We start from the raw sequence: 19,402 nt of genomic DNA on the forward strand, positions 1-19,402 counted from the left end.
CCCTGAGTGAACTGGCAATTGTGGAGGATCTGGCAGGGATGGAGAAGTGGCTTCAGATCCTTCACACACAACTGGAATGGGCTCAGTTTCCCAGAGTCTCATATCTGTGTGCTGTTCTCCGTCTCCTGTGCACATGGGCCCAAGTATGCCAGACAAAGATACTGGCTGGTGGACCAGGCCTTCATCGTCTTTAATTCACCTGGGGGAGGTATCTGTGGTCCTGGGGGAACACCTGTGATCTATCTAGATCAGTCCTCGAGTTTTAGCTCTTCCTCCTGAGTCCTGGAAATGCTCCAGAAGAACCACTTTCTGCTTGATAGCTATGGAGCAATAATGCCCCCCAGGGAGGCCCCCTGGGCTGCCAGGGGACTCTTGTTCACCTCCCCATTCAGCTTCAAAGGAGCTGCAGGACCCCGGGGAAGGCATTTCCCTCTCCAGACTCTAGTTTCTCATCTGTGAAATAGGGTTGCAGCACACAGATGGGGTGACACCTGAGAAAACACTTGTGAGACAGCAACAGGCTGCCTAACGTCAGAGACAGGTTCATTCTCACAAGGTGCCCCAGCTGTGCAGCTCAAGGCTATGGTATGGTCCCAGACTTCTGCTCAGGTCTCCCCCCACTGTATCTGTCGGGGGGGCAGAGGAGGGATCCTGCACCTCCCACATCATCCTTAGACGCCCCCACACCTCCCACCACTGACACTGGTTGCCTCTCCTGCACACAGTCAGCCATCCAGTCCCAGTCTATTTCTGTTGGAGGAATCTTGTTCCTGGGGGTTGATTCCACACATTTTGGCTTGAGACCTGGCCCACCTGCTGAGCAGCCTGGCTGACCACGCCCATGTTATATCCCCTGCCTTCCTTCTCCCGGGCTCTTCTCTGCTTCCCACATAGTGTCTAGTCACCCTGAGGCCTGTCTGAGCTGTCCTGAGAATCCCACTGTCACGCCTGCTTCAGCAGGTGACATTCTAGCTTCTTCTGCACCCCCATCACATGTCCCTCTACCACCTCAGGCATTCATTCGCCCACACAGGGTAGCCCCCTTCCTGGAAAGATATCAAAATTTAATTCACAGCAAGGTGTTGGAGGTGGAAACGTTTGGAAGTGATTGCGTGCCTTAGCTGAAAGATTAAACACTGGAGTGCAGAGGTCACCTGGGGGTGTGTCAAGCACAGCCTTGCTCAGGCCCTAATGATATCTGCTGACTTAAATCTACAGGGTGGGCAGGGGTCCACGCAATCACATATTTAAGGCGCTTGTCAGGAGGTCCTGCTGCTCAGTTAATGTTTGCCTCATCCAGGGAAGTGGCTCTCTAATAGGGCTGTGAATGTGAGCAGGTGGTATTTTCCATCTGCCTCTACAGTTTCTCCTCCATCAGAGCTTCTGCTGCAGACCCAGAAAGCACAGGAGAGAGCACAGCCATGGGAGGCTGTGGAGGGCCCTCCTCCCGAGGGCAGGACGCTCAACAGGGGGCCCACCTGGTACATCCTGGACACACATGACCCGAGCAGCATGGAATGGGCTGGGAACTACTGACACCTGCCCATGGGATTCAGCCACCTCTCAACAGCCCGGGAAAGTGGTCAGCAGTCATCCCCCAAAATTCGACAACAATGCCAAATTAAATGTATCTTGAAAGGATCTACCCAGCCACTCTGTAGGTGGGAGCATGTCCCCAGGCACACCCAGCACGGCTGCAGCCAGCAGAACAGCATTGCAGGCCAGAGTCTCTCATTCCAGCAGAACATTTAACTGGCAAAGCCCATTTTCCACTTCCTTTCCATTTTCTTGGTCTCTCTCGTGTTTTATTGCCACTCTCATCTACTCATATTTCCAGCATCCCCCCCCCCCATTTTCTTTCTCTCTTTAAATCTGATATCATCTATTTTACAGTTTAATTTGATTTCCTCTCCTGGACATCTGTTTTATCGTCTCCCTTGCACTCCCTCCCCTCGCCTGCTGAATCCTGTGTCGCTGGCACAATCCAGCTAACCCACCCTTCACGGGCCCCTCCTTCTTCCCACTTATGGGGCAGCATGTGGGGCAGGTGCAGCATCCCATGACCCCTCCCCACACCTTCAAGTTTAAGTCCCAGGAGTCTCCCTGTCCTCTCCCAGCTTTCCCGGCCATTCATTCAGACATTCATTATTCAGATATGTGCTGAGCATCAACACACCTTGGTACTGTCCTGGGTGTGGGGGAGAGTGCCATGTACCAGGCAGAGGTGCCCCTGCCCCACTAGAGATATTTGAGAAGTCAAGAACCAGAGTGACAGGGGTGAGCAGTCCTGGCTGCATGGGAGGTGGGATGGCAGCCTTGCAGGAAGTCCCGCAGGCCTCGCTGAGCAGAAGCCTGCAGGCTGAGCCATAGTCAGCCACGAGGGGATCCAAATAACAGCTCAGAGGCCCAGATGCAGGAACCAGCTCTGGAGGGGCAAGAAGGCCAGTGGGTGGGAGTGGGGTGGGGTGGCTGGAGATGGGGCTGAGGACTGCAGCACGGGCCAGATGGTTTAGGACCTGTGGGCCATGGAGATTACTGAGAGTCCAAAGGGATCCCCTGAGAGCTTTAAGCCAGGACGGTGATGTGATATTGTTGGATTCATGTTTTCATGGGTCTCTCTGGGGCCTGGTTTGCAGAAAACAGTGAGGAGAAGGCTCTGCAGGAATCCAGGCCAGAGGTGGCATGCTCAAATTACTGCTGGAAGGAAGTGGATGGACTTGGGATGTGCTTTGAGGGAAGAATTAACAAAAAAGGAAAAATATATAAAAATAAAGTAAAAGAAAAAATATCAATTCTCAGCCCCACCTGGATGGTACCCAAGGCAGGGACGGCACAGCTCCATCTCATGTTAGGTGGTCCCGGGGAGCAGGTACGGAGGTCATGCCATGCTCCCAGGAGTCAGGGGCCCGCGCCGCCAGGACATGGCATGTAACAAGGTCTCAGGCAGACGCTCTTAGTCCACATGTGTCGGCAGCTCCTGTGCCAGCCAGGTTATTCTGCCCTCCTTCTCTCCTCTATCGGGCAGCCTCTGCAAACCAGCACGCAGCGCACAGACAGGATGCAAGTTCGTGGGTGAGCATTCTGTGGCTGGCCTCCCCTGACATGTGTCTCTCTGCTCCCGCCACTGGCATTGCCCTCCTTTTTTAACAGCAGACAGGAAAACAAGCAAAGCAACAACACAGAACAAAACAAAAACCCTGAGATCTTGAAACAGCCCTCCCCTGACTTCTGCTGCCAGGACGCATCTTTTTCCAGCAGATCCGATACCTTTGATAGTCGTGTGGTTTGACTGTTTTGTTCTGACTTTTTTCCCCCCCATCTGAGCTGCCTCTCCTGCTCTGTAGAAGTTTCTGAAGATTCACAGTCCCTGCTCTCCCCCTGCCCATGTCCCAGAGAAGCAGCAGGAGCAGCGGGTGCCAGATCTTCCAAAAAACGAGCACACTGCCTCGGGGCGGTGCCGCGGATGAGGGTGGGGTCTGGACTCGGGCAGCCCTGGGCTCTAATGTTTCTCTGCTCATTTCATGCCTCAGCTTCTTCTTCTGTATAATGGGGGAGTGAGGGTTGTAACCCAGGGTTAGGACTGAAGCCAGCGGGGGAGGGGCTCCAAAGGGTCAGACACTGATCTACATGGAGAGGGGTGAACACACCATCCCCTCTGCTGCCCTCAAAGCTCTCCGAATGAGTGGCCAAGGGACAGACACCCAGGGAGGAGCTCCCCTACACTGTAAAGAGAGAGGCCAGTATGAAGTCCTAGGGTAGCCAAAACCAACTCACAGCCCCAGGGCAAGGGCAATGAGAGTTGGAGGGAGACGGTCACCTCTTGGAAGGCAGAAGGTGTCCTGATGGAGGGGACTGCAGGGCAAAGGCGGGGAGCCTGGATGGGCACACGTGCTCCTGGCTGGACTGGAGGTTCAGGCTTCTCGCTGGGGAGTGGGCTGACAGAGCATGAGGACAGAAAAGAAAGAAGACAGGGTTAGGTTGCAGGCGACATTGGCACCTTTCCCCTGGGATTTCTGCACCAAGCAAACAGCCTGGCCATCACGCCCCTGGGTGCTAAGCCACACTGCCTGGCCACACCCCAGCCCCTGGCCTGGGACAGGCTTCTCATGTGTCTGAGGAACATGAGCAACACCACCTCTGTCCTATGTGAGGATTACACGAGACAGTGATCAAAAACCTTAATGCAGCACCTGGGACACAGTAAATACCAATCAATGTTCAAGGAAAAAGATGATGTGGGTAAAGGCAAGAACAGTGATAACAACAGTGTCCCCTTGTCCCCTCCCCACAGGACTCCCTTCTGCAGGGAGTGTAACCGGAACTGAAGGCAGAGCCGTGTGTGCCAGTCGCTCCCTCTCTGTCTCTTCCTCAAGATTGTCCTTCTCTGTTCCACACGGGGACTGTCTCTGGAGCTGGGGCAGAGGCTGATTTCATTCACTCCTCCAGTGCCTTGAATATCTTCAGTCACCCACAAAGATTCTGTTTTGTTCTACAAACACACCTTTTGCTAACATCTCCCTGCTTTCTTTACAAAACAGCTTTTTGTCTAACACTGAAGTGTCTAAAAAAAATAATGAAAAATAGGGGGGAAAACAAACTAACATCAGATGAAGAGACAGGGAAACACAGCCCTGAGACAAGTAGCTGACTTGCTTCTAAAGATGAACCCTTTGCCAGAGTCACCACAACAAGCAGGAGACAGAGAGGAGGGGTCTATCGAGCTTAGAAAACATCTGTAACCCACTTACAGTCAACAGGTTACAGGTGTTGTGAGGAACTAGCCATTCATATGCTACCCTCCCAAAAGCATTTTCTTAATCTCTCTTGGAAAACAAAAGCACACTCTTTTCCAAGGCTCTTTTTCCCATGTGCAGAGATCACAGCTCCTCCTCCAGGCCAGCTAGTCCTCTGCATGCCAGGGGGGCAATGGCGGGCTAGAGCCCCCCTCACCAGTAACTGTTTCTCCAGCCTCCTCGTGCTGAGTCCCAGGCTCTGCCCGTGGAGGTCTGGATTCTATAGATGCAGGGTGGGGCCCAGGAAGTAGCATTTTTATGAGGCTCCCAGGAGCTGTGCATGACCTGGGAAGTAATAATAGGCCAGTGATTCTCAAACACTAGGGTGCATGGACGTCAACCAAAGAGCGTGTTAAAAGGCCAGGTCCCAGGACCCGTTCCCCAAAGCTCCAAGTCCGTGGGTCTCAGAGCCCAGGAATATGCATTTTTCATGACCTTCTCTATAATTTTGATGCAGATGATCTGATGACCAGAGGTGGGTGTGGTGGGGAATCTGGAGAGCATGCAGATTTGATATAGTCGGTCTGGGCTGGGGCCTGAGATTCTGCATGTTTAACAAGCTCCTGCAGAGGGTTGATGCTGCTGGTCTGGGAACCACACTCAGAGTGGCAGGGCTGTAGGTTGTCCTTTGAAAAGCATTGCTGTGTATTTTAGATCATATTTTCCCTTCTCCCTCAGCACATCCTCACCGCTTCATTCAGAGTAAGTCTGATAAACCAATGCTCTCTACTGGACTCGCATCAGCTACTGCAGTGTTTCAGAAACTGTATTTCTGAAAATGTGAGTTCCTGTACGACATCACACACTGCAAAAGAAGGTTGCCTTGAACAAGTAAGTTTGGAAAATGCTACCCACACTAGGGTCCCAGGGTCTGGGTTAGAATCTTGACATGGCAGGTTCTACCTGTGCCTGAGCCCTCAGCACCTCCCTCTGCCTGACTGTGTAATGAGCATAATAATCACTGCACTTTATGGAGATTGGAAAATTCTAAGAGTTAATTTACATAAAGCTTCTACATCCAAGCCTGATACATAGTTAGCACTTAGTAAGGGCTGGCTAATGTCAGGATATACCCTGGCAGCCAAATGCATTTTAGTAAAGTCCGGGCTCTGAGACATTGAACAGCAGACAACAGAGAGAACCAGTTTTTGGACTGCGGGATCCACCCGGCCCCACAACACCATTTTTTTTTTTTTTTTTTCAAATTGGCATGCTTCTCTACACTTGAGAAGTTTCATGAAGCACATTACAGCAATGCTGGAGTATGTGATGCCTCTCCCAAGAACCGATTTGCATAATGCTCAGGCCTTCTGAAGACAAAGCTGTGGCCCCAGCAATGGCATTTCAAGACAAGATGAGATGCAGGACAGGAGAGCTGTCTCAGTGCCTAGAGCAGTCCCGGACAGCCTCTGATCTCACCTGGGAAGCAATGAAGCACCTTGAATTAGGAAGCAGGAGGCACGTCTCTCAAAGGTGTGGGCACATGGCTGAGGAATGGGATTCTCCCCTAGTGTGGATTTGGGGTGGGTTTGTTCATGAAACGTCACTGGCTACACAGGATCTCTGAGCCAGTCCAAACAGAATAATAAACTCAGCACATTCAGCCATGTAAATAGACAACCTCTTCTTCTCCCACCAGGCTGGGATGGGACAAGATGTGGGGGGGCAGGTTGGTACAGATTTGGTGTCCCATTCACTAGCCCCATAGTTTCAGGTTGAGAAAGCAAACCTAGCACCGTGCTGTTGGATACAGACATTACCCTACTCCGCTTGGGTTATCCAAAACGTGATTTCCTTAAGTGTAATGCAGAGCACTAACCAGCAGACTACCATGCCCCAAGTGTGAGGGTCCTGGGAGGGAAAGGAGGAAGGGGCTGTTCTGCAGTTTCCTACTCTCTTGCCCAAGTTGACTCTGACCTTGGAGCTCCGCAGTGTCACTCAATCATCTCCCCCTTCCTTTGCAAAGTATTTCTTAAACCAGAACTAATATATATTGGACAGAGAGCTCCTGCAAACCAAGACAAAGAAAATTCGAAATATCTGAGCAAACAAAACTACTTTTCTTTAAATTTCCAAGCCGAAAGGAAATGTGCGGAAACATTTACTCACGTTCCAAGCTGTACATATTTTCACTTGACGATCCCTTAAAGAAGTGTCCCCCCAGTTCAAAATTCACCAGTGCAGAGCAAATGGACTCAGCCTCCGCGTGTGCTCCTGACAGCTCTTCTGTCAGGATTTCTTCCTTTCCTGGGGCCTCTCATTTTTTTCTTGGCTTCTTAGGCCTAGCAGTGTGTTTTGATACACAATCAAAAACTAGTACGGTCCCCAGTGCTCAGGGCGCATCCCCAGCCAGGGCCCAGACTTTGAGCTCTCCAAGGAGGGGTCTGTAAAGTCCCACAGACAGAAGTGTGGGCCGTGGTCCTCTCCAGGCAGTGGCCATCGCCCCTGAGCGGCCTCCCATGGGTTCCAAGCCCTGAGGGAGGTTTGGCTCTGGGGAGTTAGTAAGAGAACAACTGAAAAAGACAGAATGAAGTGCCCACCCCCACCCTGGGTCCGGGCAGGAAGTTGGACAAAGCCTCCCCAGGCGCCCCATCCAGACGGGGTGCCCACGGTTTGGGGGCGGAGACCCCCGTGCCTTCTTCAGTAACCCACGCCCCCCGCATTTTTCCACGGGAGCTGGAACCAGTCTCCGGGGCGGGGAGCGGAGGCGGGGGTCGCGGGCGCTGTGCCTTTAAGGCTGGAGCGGGCCGGGCGAGCGCGGGGCCGGTCTGCGGGGCGGGGGGCGGCGGCGGGGGGCGCGGGCGCTGCGCCTTTAAGGCTGGAGCGGGCCGGGCTGCGGGGCGGGGCCTCGGCGGGGCCGCCGCGCGGCTTCACCTGCAGCTCCGAGCGCGCGGAACAGAGGCGCGGGCGGCTGTGAGGCCGGTGGACGCACCGGCCCGAGGGAGCTCGCCGCCGGCCCGACTTGGCCTCGCTCCCGGAGCCGGGGCGGCGAACGCGGCGGGCGCGGCCCGGCTGCAGGCTCGGGGCCGACGCGGGGGAGCGGCGGAGAGCGGCGGGGAGCGGGCTCCGGGCGCCGGGCACCGGGCGTGCGCCGGGGAAGATGACCGCGGGCTCCGGCGTGCTCCTCGTGCTGCTCTCGCTCTCCGGCGCGCTCCGGGTGAGTTGCCGCCTCCCGCCCGGGCCGCTAGGATGCCCAGGGCAGCGCGGGGCCGCCCCAGAGCCGGCGGGGCGCGCACACGCCCGCAGGGGCTCTCCTGGGAGGGCTTCCCCGGCCCGCGCCAGGCTCCCCCGCCGCGCGCACCGCTGCATCCCGCCCGGCGCCGAGCTCCGCGAGGCTGCCTGCGGTCGGCGGGAGCGGGGAGCCGGCGGGGCAGCCGGGAGCGGCGGTGCGGAGCGGGGTGGGAGCGGGGAGCCGGGAGCTCAGCCCGCACCGAAAACCGCGAGCATCCTTCGGCCGCTCCAAGCCCGCGGCCGCTGTCCGGAGCTCCGCTCGCACGCTGCCCGCTGGCGGAGCCGGCGCGCCCTCCATCGCCCGGGAGTCGCGCGCCGCCGGAGTTGGCGAGCCCAGCCCGGGCCGCGGCTGAGGGCTTGGGGAGCCTGGAGGCAGGGGACAGGGGACGCCCAGTCTGACTTCTCTTGCCCGGGGTTGGGGGTCCGTGGCGCAGCACCGCCTCTGTCCTTTGGGTGCTGGCAGGGACGGTCGCCGCGGATGGGCAGCGAGTGTGGACCGCGGGGCACTCTCGCCACCAAGTCCCTGGCGCGGGCTGGAGCCCGAGTGTCTGGCGGATCCTGGCGGCTCGGAGAGGGGCCGGAAAGCCGAACACTGGGCGGGCTCAGGGAGGGGTACGCCCCGGGAGAGCGAGCCGGGCGCCCGATTTCTTGCTGCGGAGCCCCGCGGGCCCGATCCCCAGCCTGGTTCTGCCTTGGCGGGGTGCAGGGCCCGCGGGGGCAGCGTGAGCCGCTGCTCCGGGGGTGCCCCTGGGCGGAGGCGGAGGGGCCGCGGGAGTTGCAGGAACCCCCTCTCGTGGCCGATCGGCCTCGCTGCCTCCTCCCGGGCCGCGCTGTGTAACCTCGGAAATAAACAAGTGCCGGCGGCCGGAGGCCCACTCCTTGGCCGCGGGGTGCTGGAGGGGTGCGCTGGGCACACGCCCAAGGCGGGTCCAAACTTTCCTGGATGAGTTCAGCCTCCCCCCGGGCTGCGGGTGCCGTTTGGAGCTTCGTTCCCGAGGAACGGAACCTCTATTTGTAGCTTTTCCCAAGGAATGACCCCGCGCCCCTCTCTCCCTGCCCCTGGTGCTTGCGGGTGGAGGAGCTCGCGCGCATCCGGGGCCCGCGTCGGGAAGCCGGCAGCTCCCGGCTGGGGGCAGCCTCCGAGCCGAAGCCGGGCGGGCGGCGGCGGGGCTGGAGGAGGCGGCCGGCGGGAGGCGCGTTCCGCTCTGTAGCTCAGCGGAGGCGCGACTGCGGGGTGCGGGCTGCGCCCCGGGCTCCCTGCGCTCGCCTCGCCGGGGAGCCGGGCGCCTGTGCTCCTCCTCCTGTAGCGGGGCTGGCTTCCCCGCTGCACACGCTGTCTCTCCCTCCACCGCCCCCACCCTCCGCGCCAGCCTGCCTGTCGCGCCCACTCCCCGCAGCCTAGGAGGAGTCCTGTCGTCCCTCCCACCCTGCCTCCCCTGTCCTCATGCCAGGGGCTCCAGACTTCCCGACTGGGCGGGAGGACACCCACCTTTTCTGGTCGGTTAGGGGAGCTCTCTGGCCTGGTTGGGCTAGTGATGGGTGCTCCCAGGGCAACCAGTGTCCAGGGAAGTCGGGGGCAGGACTGGAGTGTGGAATCCACCCCCACCCTCCCCTCCGCCCTGCCTCCTTGAAGCCTCCGGCAGAGCTGCCTTCCTTGCCCAGCTCTGGAGGAACCCTGGAAAATCTCCTTTCTCGCTGTCCGCCTTCTCCTCCCTCCTCAGGTGACCTGCAGAGAGGAGACTTAAGAGGCTGGCTCCTCCACGACAGAGCACTGGGCACAAAGGGCGAAATGGCTCTGACAAGAGCCACTCACTTGACCTCTCCCCTCCCTCCGTGGCTTCATGGGCTGACACTGGAGTCTTTGCTGGCTGGTTTTAGGCATTCCTCAGGCATCTCCCTTTGCCATGTGCCAGTGACGCCCTGACAGGGCCCCAGCCTCGCTATCAAGTCACTCCCCACATCAATCACATCCTGCTGTGTCTGGGGCTGGGCAAAGATACTCCCAGTCTAGGCTAATGCTTTCAGTCCCCAGAGACCAGAGCATCAGACAGGACATCACTTCTGGGTAGAGGCTGTGGTTCATTAGTGTTTCTCTCTTGCACACAGCAGGCCCCCGATAAATGTGGGTTGGATTAAATTTCTGTGAACTTATTTTTGTTTTAACCTCTCTCCTTTCTGTTCTCAGGCCCATGATGAGGATGTTACAGCCAGAGAGACCTGCAAGGCTGGGTTCTCGGAAGAAGACTACACAGCATTAATCTCGCAAAATATTCTGGAAGGAGAGAAGCTACTCAAAGGTAGGGGTAGGGCATGCAGAGCTGGAAATGAATGGCACACCACCCTCCGCGGTGGGGAAACATTTAGATGGAAAAGTCAAAGTTCGGCTAGTTTTTGAATTGTGCTCTCTGCAAAGTGATGGTTGTTAGGTCACCGAGGTGCAAACTGGTCGACCTAAAAGGCATTTTGGATCACAGGTGAATGATTCAGAATCCCTGTCGTTTTGTGTGAGGTGAATCATTTCCTGGGCAACAAATTGGAATTCGGATGTAACGTCACCCAAATAATGTGCAGAGAGAGACTTTCTTACCAAGTATTTTTATGTATGAAATTCTGGATTCTTAAATTATCCCTGCTTTGAAATGCATGATAAAGCAGACGATGTTGTTGGAAATGCGGTAAATAAGCCCACAGACGTTCTGTTCACAAATGTGGCATTCGTTTCCATTACTGCCCCTCTGACAACACGAAAACACACATGCAAGAGGGAACTACCAATTAGCTTTGTCATAATTGCAGGATTACATCCACATTTGTGACAGAGAAGTCAGAGACGGCTTCAGAACTCAAATGACAGTAGATCATTCTGCATATTGATCTTTCCCTTTCCAGACAAACTAATTAAACCTTATATTTGCATGGGAGGGGAAATAAATCAGTTCTTCCTTCTCTGAGGTTTGAAAGTCCTGCCGTGAGCACCGGGCTGCCAGCCTTCCCTCTCAGCGCCACTCTCCCAGAAGTCGCACCCTGTGAGCTGATTTCAAAGTGAGAGAGGGAGCGAACTCTCAATAAACTATCAAAGCTAAATTTCAACACTCGTCACTAAATAATCTCCCGGTTGTTGATTTCCCTCCCAGTTTAGTTTTGTGTTTCAGGGAATGTAGACTTTTCCCTCAATTTCCGTCAGCATTTCCTCTGTGTGTGTGTGCATGTGCACAGGTGTGTGCATTTGTTCCTGGTTATGTGAATCAGGATTTTTATTTTGTATCAAATCAACTTTTCTTACTTATTTTTTTCTTATCTGAATTGTGATACAATTGACTCTCTCACTGATCACCAAAAACCAAAAAATCTCTGGGTAGTTGACCTAGGAGCAGAGTGGATGTGCTGTCTGTGCAGGCGTGCATAATAAAGAGTTTTCAAGAGATGCTCCATCAATTGTGCTGTGTATGTCATTTTGGAGTTAGGAGGGTAGACCGTCTTTCACGATGCTTTGGCTTACTGAGCATCCCTGTGGTTCCTTAGAGAAGATCTGGGGGTCCCTCTCTGGGTGCATCATCCTGCCCACATAACTCAGGGGCACTGACTGAAGCCCTGCCATGCGCCTCCCCAAGTATGTGGCCAAACATGATCAGATCTGGGAGTTTCCATTGTACCCAGGGACTTAAGAAAAAAATGCCTTTTTTAGTAATAACAAGTACTGCTTACTACGGAAGAGAATGACAGATTCTTATACTTTTTATGATACAATGTGAGATATCAAACGAGCATCTCCTCTCTGCTCTGATGGGCTGTGTGGGTATGTCAGCTCCCACTGGTCCAGGCCAAACTGCACTGTGCTATTGGCCAGTGTTGGGGGGAGCCTGGATCACTGGCCCAGTGCTGGCCTGGCCCCTGTGCCCAGATGTGTTCACCTAGCAGGTGGCAAAGTGTTCCACCGTCCTAGGTGAACTTGGACCAGCTCATGGGCTTTGTGGATGCACAGGTCATTTTCTAAGCATGGACTTACACTCGAGATGCAAGCCTGGTCCGGGGAAGAGTAGCAGAGCACCTTCTAGTATCCACAAGTCCCCAGGTCCTGTCCACCCTCCTCTGGGGTGGGCTGTGGTCATGTTGCTTCTCTTGCTCCTGTGTGGGCCACGCTCTCCCTGGTTTCTTCCCTCGATATTCTTGAAACGTAGAATCTCAGGAACAAAGAGATGTCTTTATATCTTAGAAATAATTTTACACACATGGAGGCAAAAGCTAAAGCTGACGTATACTCAAGCCAGAACACATAAAAATTTCTCTGTGTATGTAGAAAACTTTGCAACTGCAAGACCACGGAGAGGATGCTTCTGTCAAAAATAAATAAGCACAGTGTTTCTGTTATTCTGGTAAAAATCAAGTTAAATAGATAATGACTACTTATAATTGAGTTATTCCAATGGAGAGAGCTTAACCTTAATTTGACAAGCACAGCTTCACAGAGTCACCGTTTATGCCATAAGCTATTAATGACTACTCTGTGGCTCCTTCTCTTTGCCTGAGTCAGCTCACCAGCACCAAGCATACAGATTCCAGCAGGAGCGATTTGTTACACAGTAATTAACTTGTTTATGATAAATGGATGGAAGAAATGTCGTGGCATTTTGTTTTATGTCTAAATGAAAAGCATTTGCATTCTAAAAATTTCATGCTCATTAGGCTTAAAATAGTTTTCCCCAATAGGGTAGCAAATACTATGTATTGCAAACCCTTTGAGATGCAGAGCCACTAAATATGGAAATGTGGGGTGTTCCTGTGGCTGATTTATAGCAATCCTAGATCACCTCTGCCTTGTGTTTCCTGTCCGGGCTTTTACTAGTGAGCATTTGAATGTAATTGCATATACTCTTACACTGTAGTTTTTGTTTTTAGGATAATTCACTTATGGCCCTGATCACTGATGCGTGGTAATATCTAAAATAGGATGGTTAGGCCATTTTCCTTAGGCTAAAATGCAGTGTTCTCTGAGCCATAGTTTAGTCTGGGGCAATTGCTAAGCTGGTGTCATTTTCTCTGTGTTGTTAATAATTAACAGTCAACGGCCAGAGGCTGCAGGATGCAGTGACCGGCATTGCTCTCTACATGGTGGGCAGAGTTCTGGGCTATCCTAGAGCAGCTTCATGGCGGAAAACCAGTAAGGGTGGGAGAGTCATAGCTTGCACAGTAGGAACTAAGGTCTCGTGGGTCATCTCTCTCCTCAGTCTTGGAGAAAAGGGCACAGGTGAGTTGAAACATTGTTTGTTGGGGGAGCAGGGGGTGGGGCCTGGGTATTTTCTGAGGAAAGTGGGTACACTATGGGTTCAAACAATATAGAAAGAGGAGCTTTTGCTTCTAATAACTGAATTTAATGAGACTTCCTCAGGAAAGCCTTCCCTCTCCCCATCCGCAGTTAGTTTAGGGCCATTTTGTGCACCCTTGTCCTGCCTCTGCTTCCTCACTGGAGAATTTATGTTATCTAATCAATCATCTCTCTTATTTGAACTGTAAGATTCATGAGGGCAGATGCCCTGTCATTCTTGTTTTCCATTTAGATCATTTCAGGATGTTCTTGGCCAGCAAGATGAAACCCAGTTAAGAGAACCTCAAATAAACGGAGGCTAAGTTTACTCGCATGACAGTGAGCGCAGAGATAGGTGGTCAAGGGCTGGAGCAGCAGGTCAGTGACACTCTCACGTGTCTGTCTAATCTTTGTTTTGACCATTCCACCACCTTCAGTTTGTCAGTATCTTGCCTCATCGTTGCAAACTGGCTGCTGTGGTTCCATGTGTTGCATCTGAGTTCAGAGCAGAAGAAGGAGGGGATGGTAGCACCATCTGCATCTCTTCCCCATGTCAGGAAAGCAAACGCTGTCTTAGAATCTCTGCAGGTGTTCTCTGCGGCCAGAACAGTGTCACATGCCACTCCTGGCTGAACAGGTGGGGAGGATGGAAAGCAGAGCACTGCATTGTGGTGACTGGCTCAGCCCAATTGTGACCTGTCACCACACAGATGAGCACATTGCTGCTCTGAACAGAATTGGATCCCATTTAGGAAGGAAGGAGAGGAACAGACGCAGAGTGGACATGCATGAGTGCCTGCCATGCATTTCCCCAGTGCCCAGAACCCTTCCCGAAGTAGAGTGGACAGGCAATAACTCATTGAATGAATACATGACCCATTTGCATACAAAGGCGTACAGAGAGAGAGGGCGGTTGAAAAGACATCAAATGCAGGTGTCTGGAATCAGTATCTAAGAACTCGTCACACTGTAATGGGCATGGCCAGAAGAGCTATTATCTTGTCTTTACAAGTGTGTTAAAAATAGCTGCTTTGCCATGCAGTTTGGCTCAACCTACCTCTGTGTGTTCAGGTAATTACTGCCTGGGTAGAAGGCTCTGCTGGACTTGTGGGCAGGAGAGGAAGCAGGTCTTACCACACACCCAGACCCAGCGGCATGCCCATCGCGTGGAGGGCGTGCAGTCAGTACTAGTCAGATGATGTAACGAGTGAGCCAGAAAACGCTGACACCACTCTTGTTTCTGAGCCCTCAGTTAACTCACAGCAGAGTGGGAGCTGCTTTGAAAGTTCAAATAAATGACTCTAATGATAAACCAACCATGTAGCCTAGAATTAGCAGACTTTGCAAGTTGCCTGTCCAGTGTCCATCCTCTTATCTCTTCCCCTCTCTTCCCAACAAAATTTCTGTGCTGATGCATCTGGCTGACACTGGCCCTAAGATACTCCTCTAGGCTCTCTTACACCAATGTGTAAGATGGCAATGTGGTCTCTTTCTGGCCATGGTGTCTGACTTGGTTAGATTATAAGGTTTGGCTTCTGCAAAAGCTGCTTTTTTTGTTTGTTTGTTTTTGTTGTTTTTCTTTTTACTGATGAAAAGGAACAAACTCAGCTGGCCATGCCTTCTGCCCTTTGCCCTCATTTCTTCCTCCTGCTTGGAGCACGGACGTGATATCTGGGGTGGAGCAGCCATTTGTCACTATGAGGATGGCGGGACAGAAGCTGGGTCCCAAGTGGCATCCTTGAACAACTGCAGAGCTCTGAGCTCATTGTCTCCTGAGAGGTGAGAGAATAAGGTGAAAGCACCAGAGTTGAGTTTGTCATCACAGGCAGCCGATTGCAATACCTGTCTTAGGGAAAGTGAGCGTCGTACCCACTAGCACGTCCAGCCTCTGCCCCGAAGCCTAGGTTTTCAGGCTCCCTCTATCCCTCTTGCGTTCCTTGAGCCTTGGCCTCTTACTCTTGTTTCTTCCACCCTCTGCTCCCTTGTGAATTAGTGTCTCCCTAGCACACTGGATTGCAGAGAACATTTCATGGTCACTTAGGAAATATTTGTTGAATAAATGAAGTGGCAGTCACCACTCAAGACTCTTGTGTGGCCAGGACATGAGTGAATCATTAAGTGCATTAAGCCAGGGCTCTCCATCTGAACCACCCATCAGAGAATGTAAAGTCTCTGCGGGTCTCATGGCGACTTTCGTCCAGGAAGCCAGGCAATCACATGTTGGAGCTTGGTCTCTGTCCACAACATCGACGGGCTCCCGGGAGCCATGGTCCTGACAGAGGGGACATAAGGCTGTGCAAGACTCAGACCCCACTGGTGTCTCGCAGCAGCTAGTTCTAAGCCCAGGACTTTCTTGCTCTTGTAGCCAGAGGAAGGCTTCTTTCGGAGCACCCCAACCTCCACCGCACCATCGGTGGCTGCTTCAGGGATCCCCGGAAAAGGAGCATCTGCCTCCCATGGTGGAGTCCGCCATGCCTCCTCGGCTGTCTTCGGGGCAGTCCTCACCTTTTTGTGGGGCCATTGCGGTTTGGGTTTTTCAGTAGCCTTTCCATGTTGGAGTTTTGCCTGGTCCCAGGGTTAAGAGGTCTAGAAACGGAAGTGTACATACTTAGAAAGTGTCTTCTGTTGGATAAGAGTAAGACCGGCAGAGTGATAAAGCATAAAAAGCATTGGTCTGTGCATTGACCGCAGGCCAAAGCTCACACAGAGAGACTCCCAAGAGCCATGCTTGAAAACAAAACAAGGCAGAATGATGCTGTCCATTGCCATCCACTTCCCAGTGCCCCCATGTGTGTGGCTGCTTTTCGTTGTTCTGCCCTGCAGCCCCAAAGGGGAGGTGCTGTCACGTGGCCTCTCTACACACGAGAAAACTGAGGCTCAAGGAAGGGCAAAACTTGTACCCAGCCCCTGTCCCTATGTGGATGGATGAGTATTCCTACCCTGGAGTCTTCCTAACCTTTGCCCCCCCCCCCCGTCTTCTCTCCTCCTTAAACAAACGTCCTTCATTCTAGAAGGCAGTGCATGTACCCGTTGAAGAAATGAGGATGTGTGACTCACCCACACTGCACCTTAAAATTAATTAAGATTTTGTGTTTTAAGAATACGTATTTTAATTGAGTCTTAAGATGGGGGAATGGGAAATGTTGTGTAATTATAGTATTATAATAACATTAAGTTCTGGCCATTTAATCTTCACAAAATCCTCTCCAAAGAGGTAAAGTTATTCCCATTTTATGGATTAGAAACTGATGACCAGCAAGAGCTTGGCCTAAATGTGCGCAGCTGCAACTCACTCTGTTTCTGCTGTCTGTCCAGACCCATGCTCTGAGCTCGTGCGCATCTCCCATCTAATGTCAAAGACGACAGTTTTGAGAGCACTGCAGTGACGTGCAGACAGGATGGTACAGATATTCAGGGCCAGCCACAAAAGCGGTTCAGATCACACATGCAGATGTGCAGTGTCTCTCAGCTCAGACGGTTGCAATAGACAGAGGACCAGTGTGGTAAGAAGCCCCTGATTGCAGTTGCTTGTATGTGAGGGCTCATCCAAAGTGAGTCCAAACTCCATGGACACCTTGGGTTTGCAAAACCAGCCTGGGTTTGCAAAATCATTCTGGGCACATGGCAAATTGTCCCAGAGCAGTGTTCTTCCTCGGCTTTCAGACTCTGCCAGCGTTGGGGCAACAGTGCGGAGTAGTATTTAAGTGAGGAGCGCAGCCAGTTCTGAACACCTTGAGCACACTGGATCAGAACTGGATTTGTGCACATGACCATCATCATAGACGCTTGCATTGGGACATGGGGTGCTGATTACAGGTCAGGAGAAAGGTAAGGTGACTGTGGCCACCAGCTGGCCAAGGCTGCGCTCCCAGGCAGCATTTCTTCAGAGGATGTGGGACAGCGATGGCCTTTCTGCCTGGGTCTAGGATCCTGGGTGTCTGCAGGGGCCTCCTAGACTCCGTTTAGAGAGAGGAAGGTCCTTAGTGTAACTTGAAAAAGCCTGAAAATGGGGCATGCTTCAGGGTCCATGGGCTTCTTCTGGTCCTACCAATCCTCCCTCGCAGTGAAACCTCTTTGCACCTGCACCTCCATGGGTGACATTCCCGGATGCAGAGTTGCTTCTACTCTGTGACCAAATGGCAAGTAGATTTTCCTATAAGCAGCCAAGACCTGTAACTTCTTTGTTTCAGAAATAGTGATTTTCCAATGCTACCCTGCATAGGTTATTTTTGGTTGTTGTTTTTGGGGGGCGGGGTTAATAAAATTCACACTCAAACTTAAGCAAAGTGTATTTTGTACGTAGTTACCTGTGTTGTTTGCTTCATGATATAAGTTTCAAAATGTGAAAATTTTGTGGATTCTCTTAGGAAGCAAATGGAGGTGAGTTAAAATTAGGAAAAGGGTCTTTTCCTTCTCTCCTTCGTTTCTTCCTCCATCCCTTCCTCTCCTTTTTCTTTGAAAGCGTGGTTAAGTAGATGCCAGAACTAATCATGAACTGAGAGAGAGAGAGAACTCATCTTTTCAGAGAATGTGCCTATTATTCTGACTTTTTGAAGGAGCAATTTTTCCTCCAAGTGAATTCCGCTATAAAAAATACCATAAGCTCAGTGAAGTTTCTTTCTATCAAGGGCGATAAAGTTCTCCAAAGTATGTTCTTGTAAAACCTCATGACACTCGCTCACTCCTTCAGTCACCAGAGGGGGACTGTAGTGTGTTATGGGCTGGCTGGTAAAATCTTTTGCTTTTTGTCAAAAGGCTCAGAATTTTGGTGCCTTTTTGCCCGGGCTCTGGGCTGCCCTCTCCTGGTGACCTCCGGTAGTGTTGTGGGCTGGTACCCGCTGTCCATCAGCTACATTGTCTGTCCTTTTTGGTTCTAAAAGAAAACAAAAGAAAGCAAAAATCCCTGCTGAATTATCTTCGACCAGTGTGTGCTTCCAAGGCCCATTTTCCTCCCAGCTCCCCCATCGGGGGCCGGAGACTGGGGAGAGCTTGCCCTCGGCTAGTGTGTCCTCTCACTCAGTACTTTCAAGCAGACTTGCAATGGTGAGAAAGCTTGCCCCAGACCACATGTTATGTGGGGCGGCGTAGTCAGCATGACTCTGTCCCCTACACTGCCTTCTCCAGGGAGGATACTGCTTAGTTTACGGATTGCATTAATTTCTTCTTGTACTACAACCACCACAAACAGAGACTTAAACAGCACAAATGTATTATCTTGCTGCTCTGGAGGTCAGAGTGTAACACGGGTCTCACTGGGCTGAAGTCACGGACTCATGTTGGGCGGGGCTGGTTCCTTCTGGAGGCTCTTGGGGGAATCTGTTTCCTTGCCTTTTCCAGTCTCTCGAGGCTACCTGCGTTCCTTGGCTCCTAGCCCCTTCCTCCATCTTCAAAGCCAGCAGCGCGGCATCTCTGTGCCTTCCCCACAGTCACGTCTTCCTCAACCTCTCCCTTTGTCCTTCCTCCTCCACTTTCAAGAATCCCTGGGACTACAATGGGCCTGCCCACTGGATGATCTCCCATCCCAAGGTCCTTAATTTAATCACACCTGCAAAGTCCCTGTTTCTGCATAAGGTAACATGTCCACAGGGTCTGGGATTCGGATGTGGACCTCATGGGGGAGCTGTTATTTCGCCAGCCATGTGCATGCCTGATAAAGGCACGAGCCTGGGGGGGAGGGGGGTGTGGTGTGCTCGGTGGTCTCTTTTTGGCTGTCCCATCTGGAGGACTTGCTGTGTGTCCTGCGCAGTATGGTGCACTTCATTCAGTCCCACAGAAACCTCAGTGGCTCTGGTTGGCATCCGCATCTCCCTGTGGACAACACCAGGCACAGAGTAGTCGAACCACCCCACACAAGTCATGGGTTTGGAAGGTCTACCTGGACGGAAAGCTCCAGCACTTAGCCCCCGCCCCCGAGCCTCATCCTGTCCTACCACGTGTGGGGAGCTCCCACCCCTTGAGAATCACCTGCTTTCTCTGGCGACTATAATTAGGACTCTGTAGGGCAGTTTCTTGGTGGGTCCTGAGGTGGGGATTTGCCACTCCGAGACTCAGGAGGTTGAACCATGGCAGCTTCTGA

At 52.6% G+C, this 19,402-nt stretch overlaps 1 protein-coding gene across 1 annotated transcript in view; it reads left to right on the forward strand.

Moving 5' to 3' along the window:
• The first annotated feature begins 7,893 nt into the window (after positions 1–7,893).
• CDH4 (cadherin 4) overlaps positions 7,894–19,402 on the forward strand; it is a 646,328-nt gene continuing 634,819 nt past the window's right edge. Inside the window, 2 exon segments of the mRNA XM_063107192.1 lie at positions 7,894–7,950; positions 10,210–10,321. Of these exon segments, the coding sequence (XP_062963262.1) occupies positions 7,894–7,950; positions 10,210–10,321 (169 nt within the window).

This window comes from Cynocephalus volans, chromosome 1 (genome assembly GCF_027409185.1).
Source record: "Cynocephalus volans isolate mCynVol1 chromosome 1, mCynVol1.pri, whole genome shotgun sequence".
Classification (NCBI taxonomy): domain Eukaryota; kingdom Metazoa; phylum Chordata; class Mammalia; order Dermoptera; family Cynocephalidae; genus Cynocephalus; species Cynocephalus volans.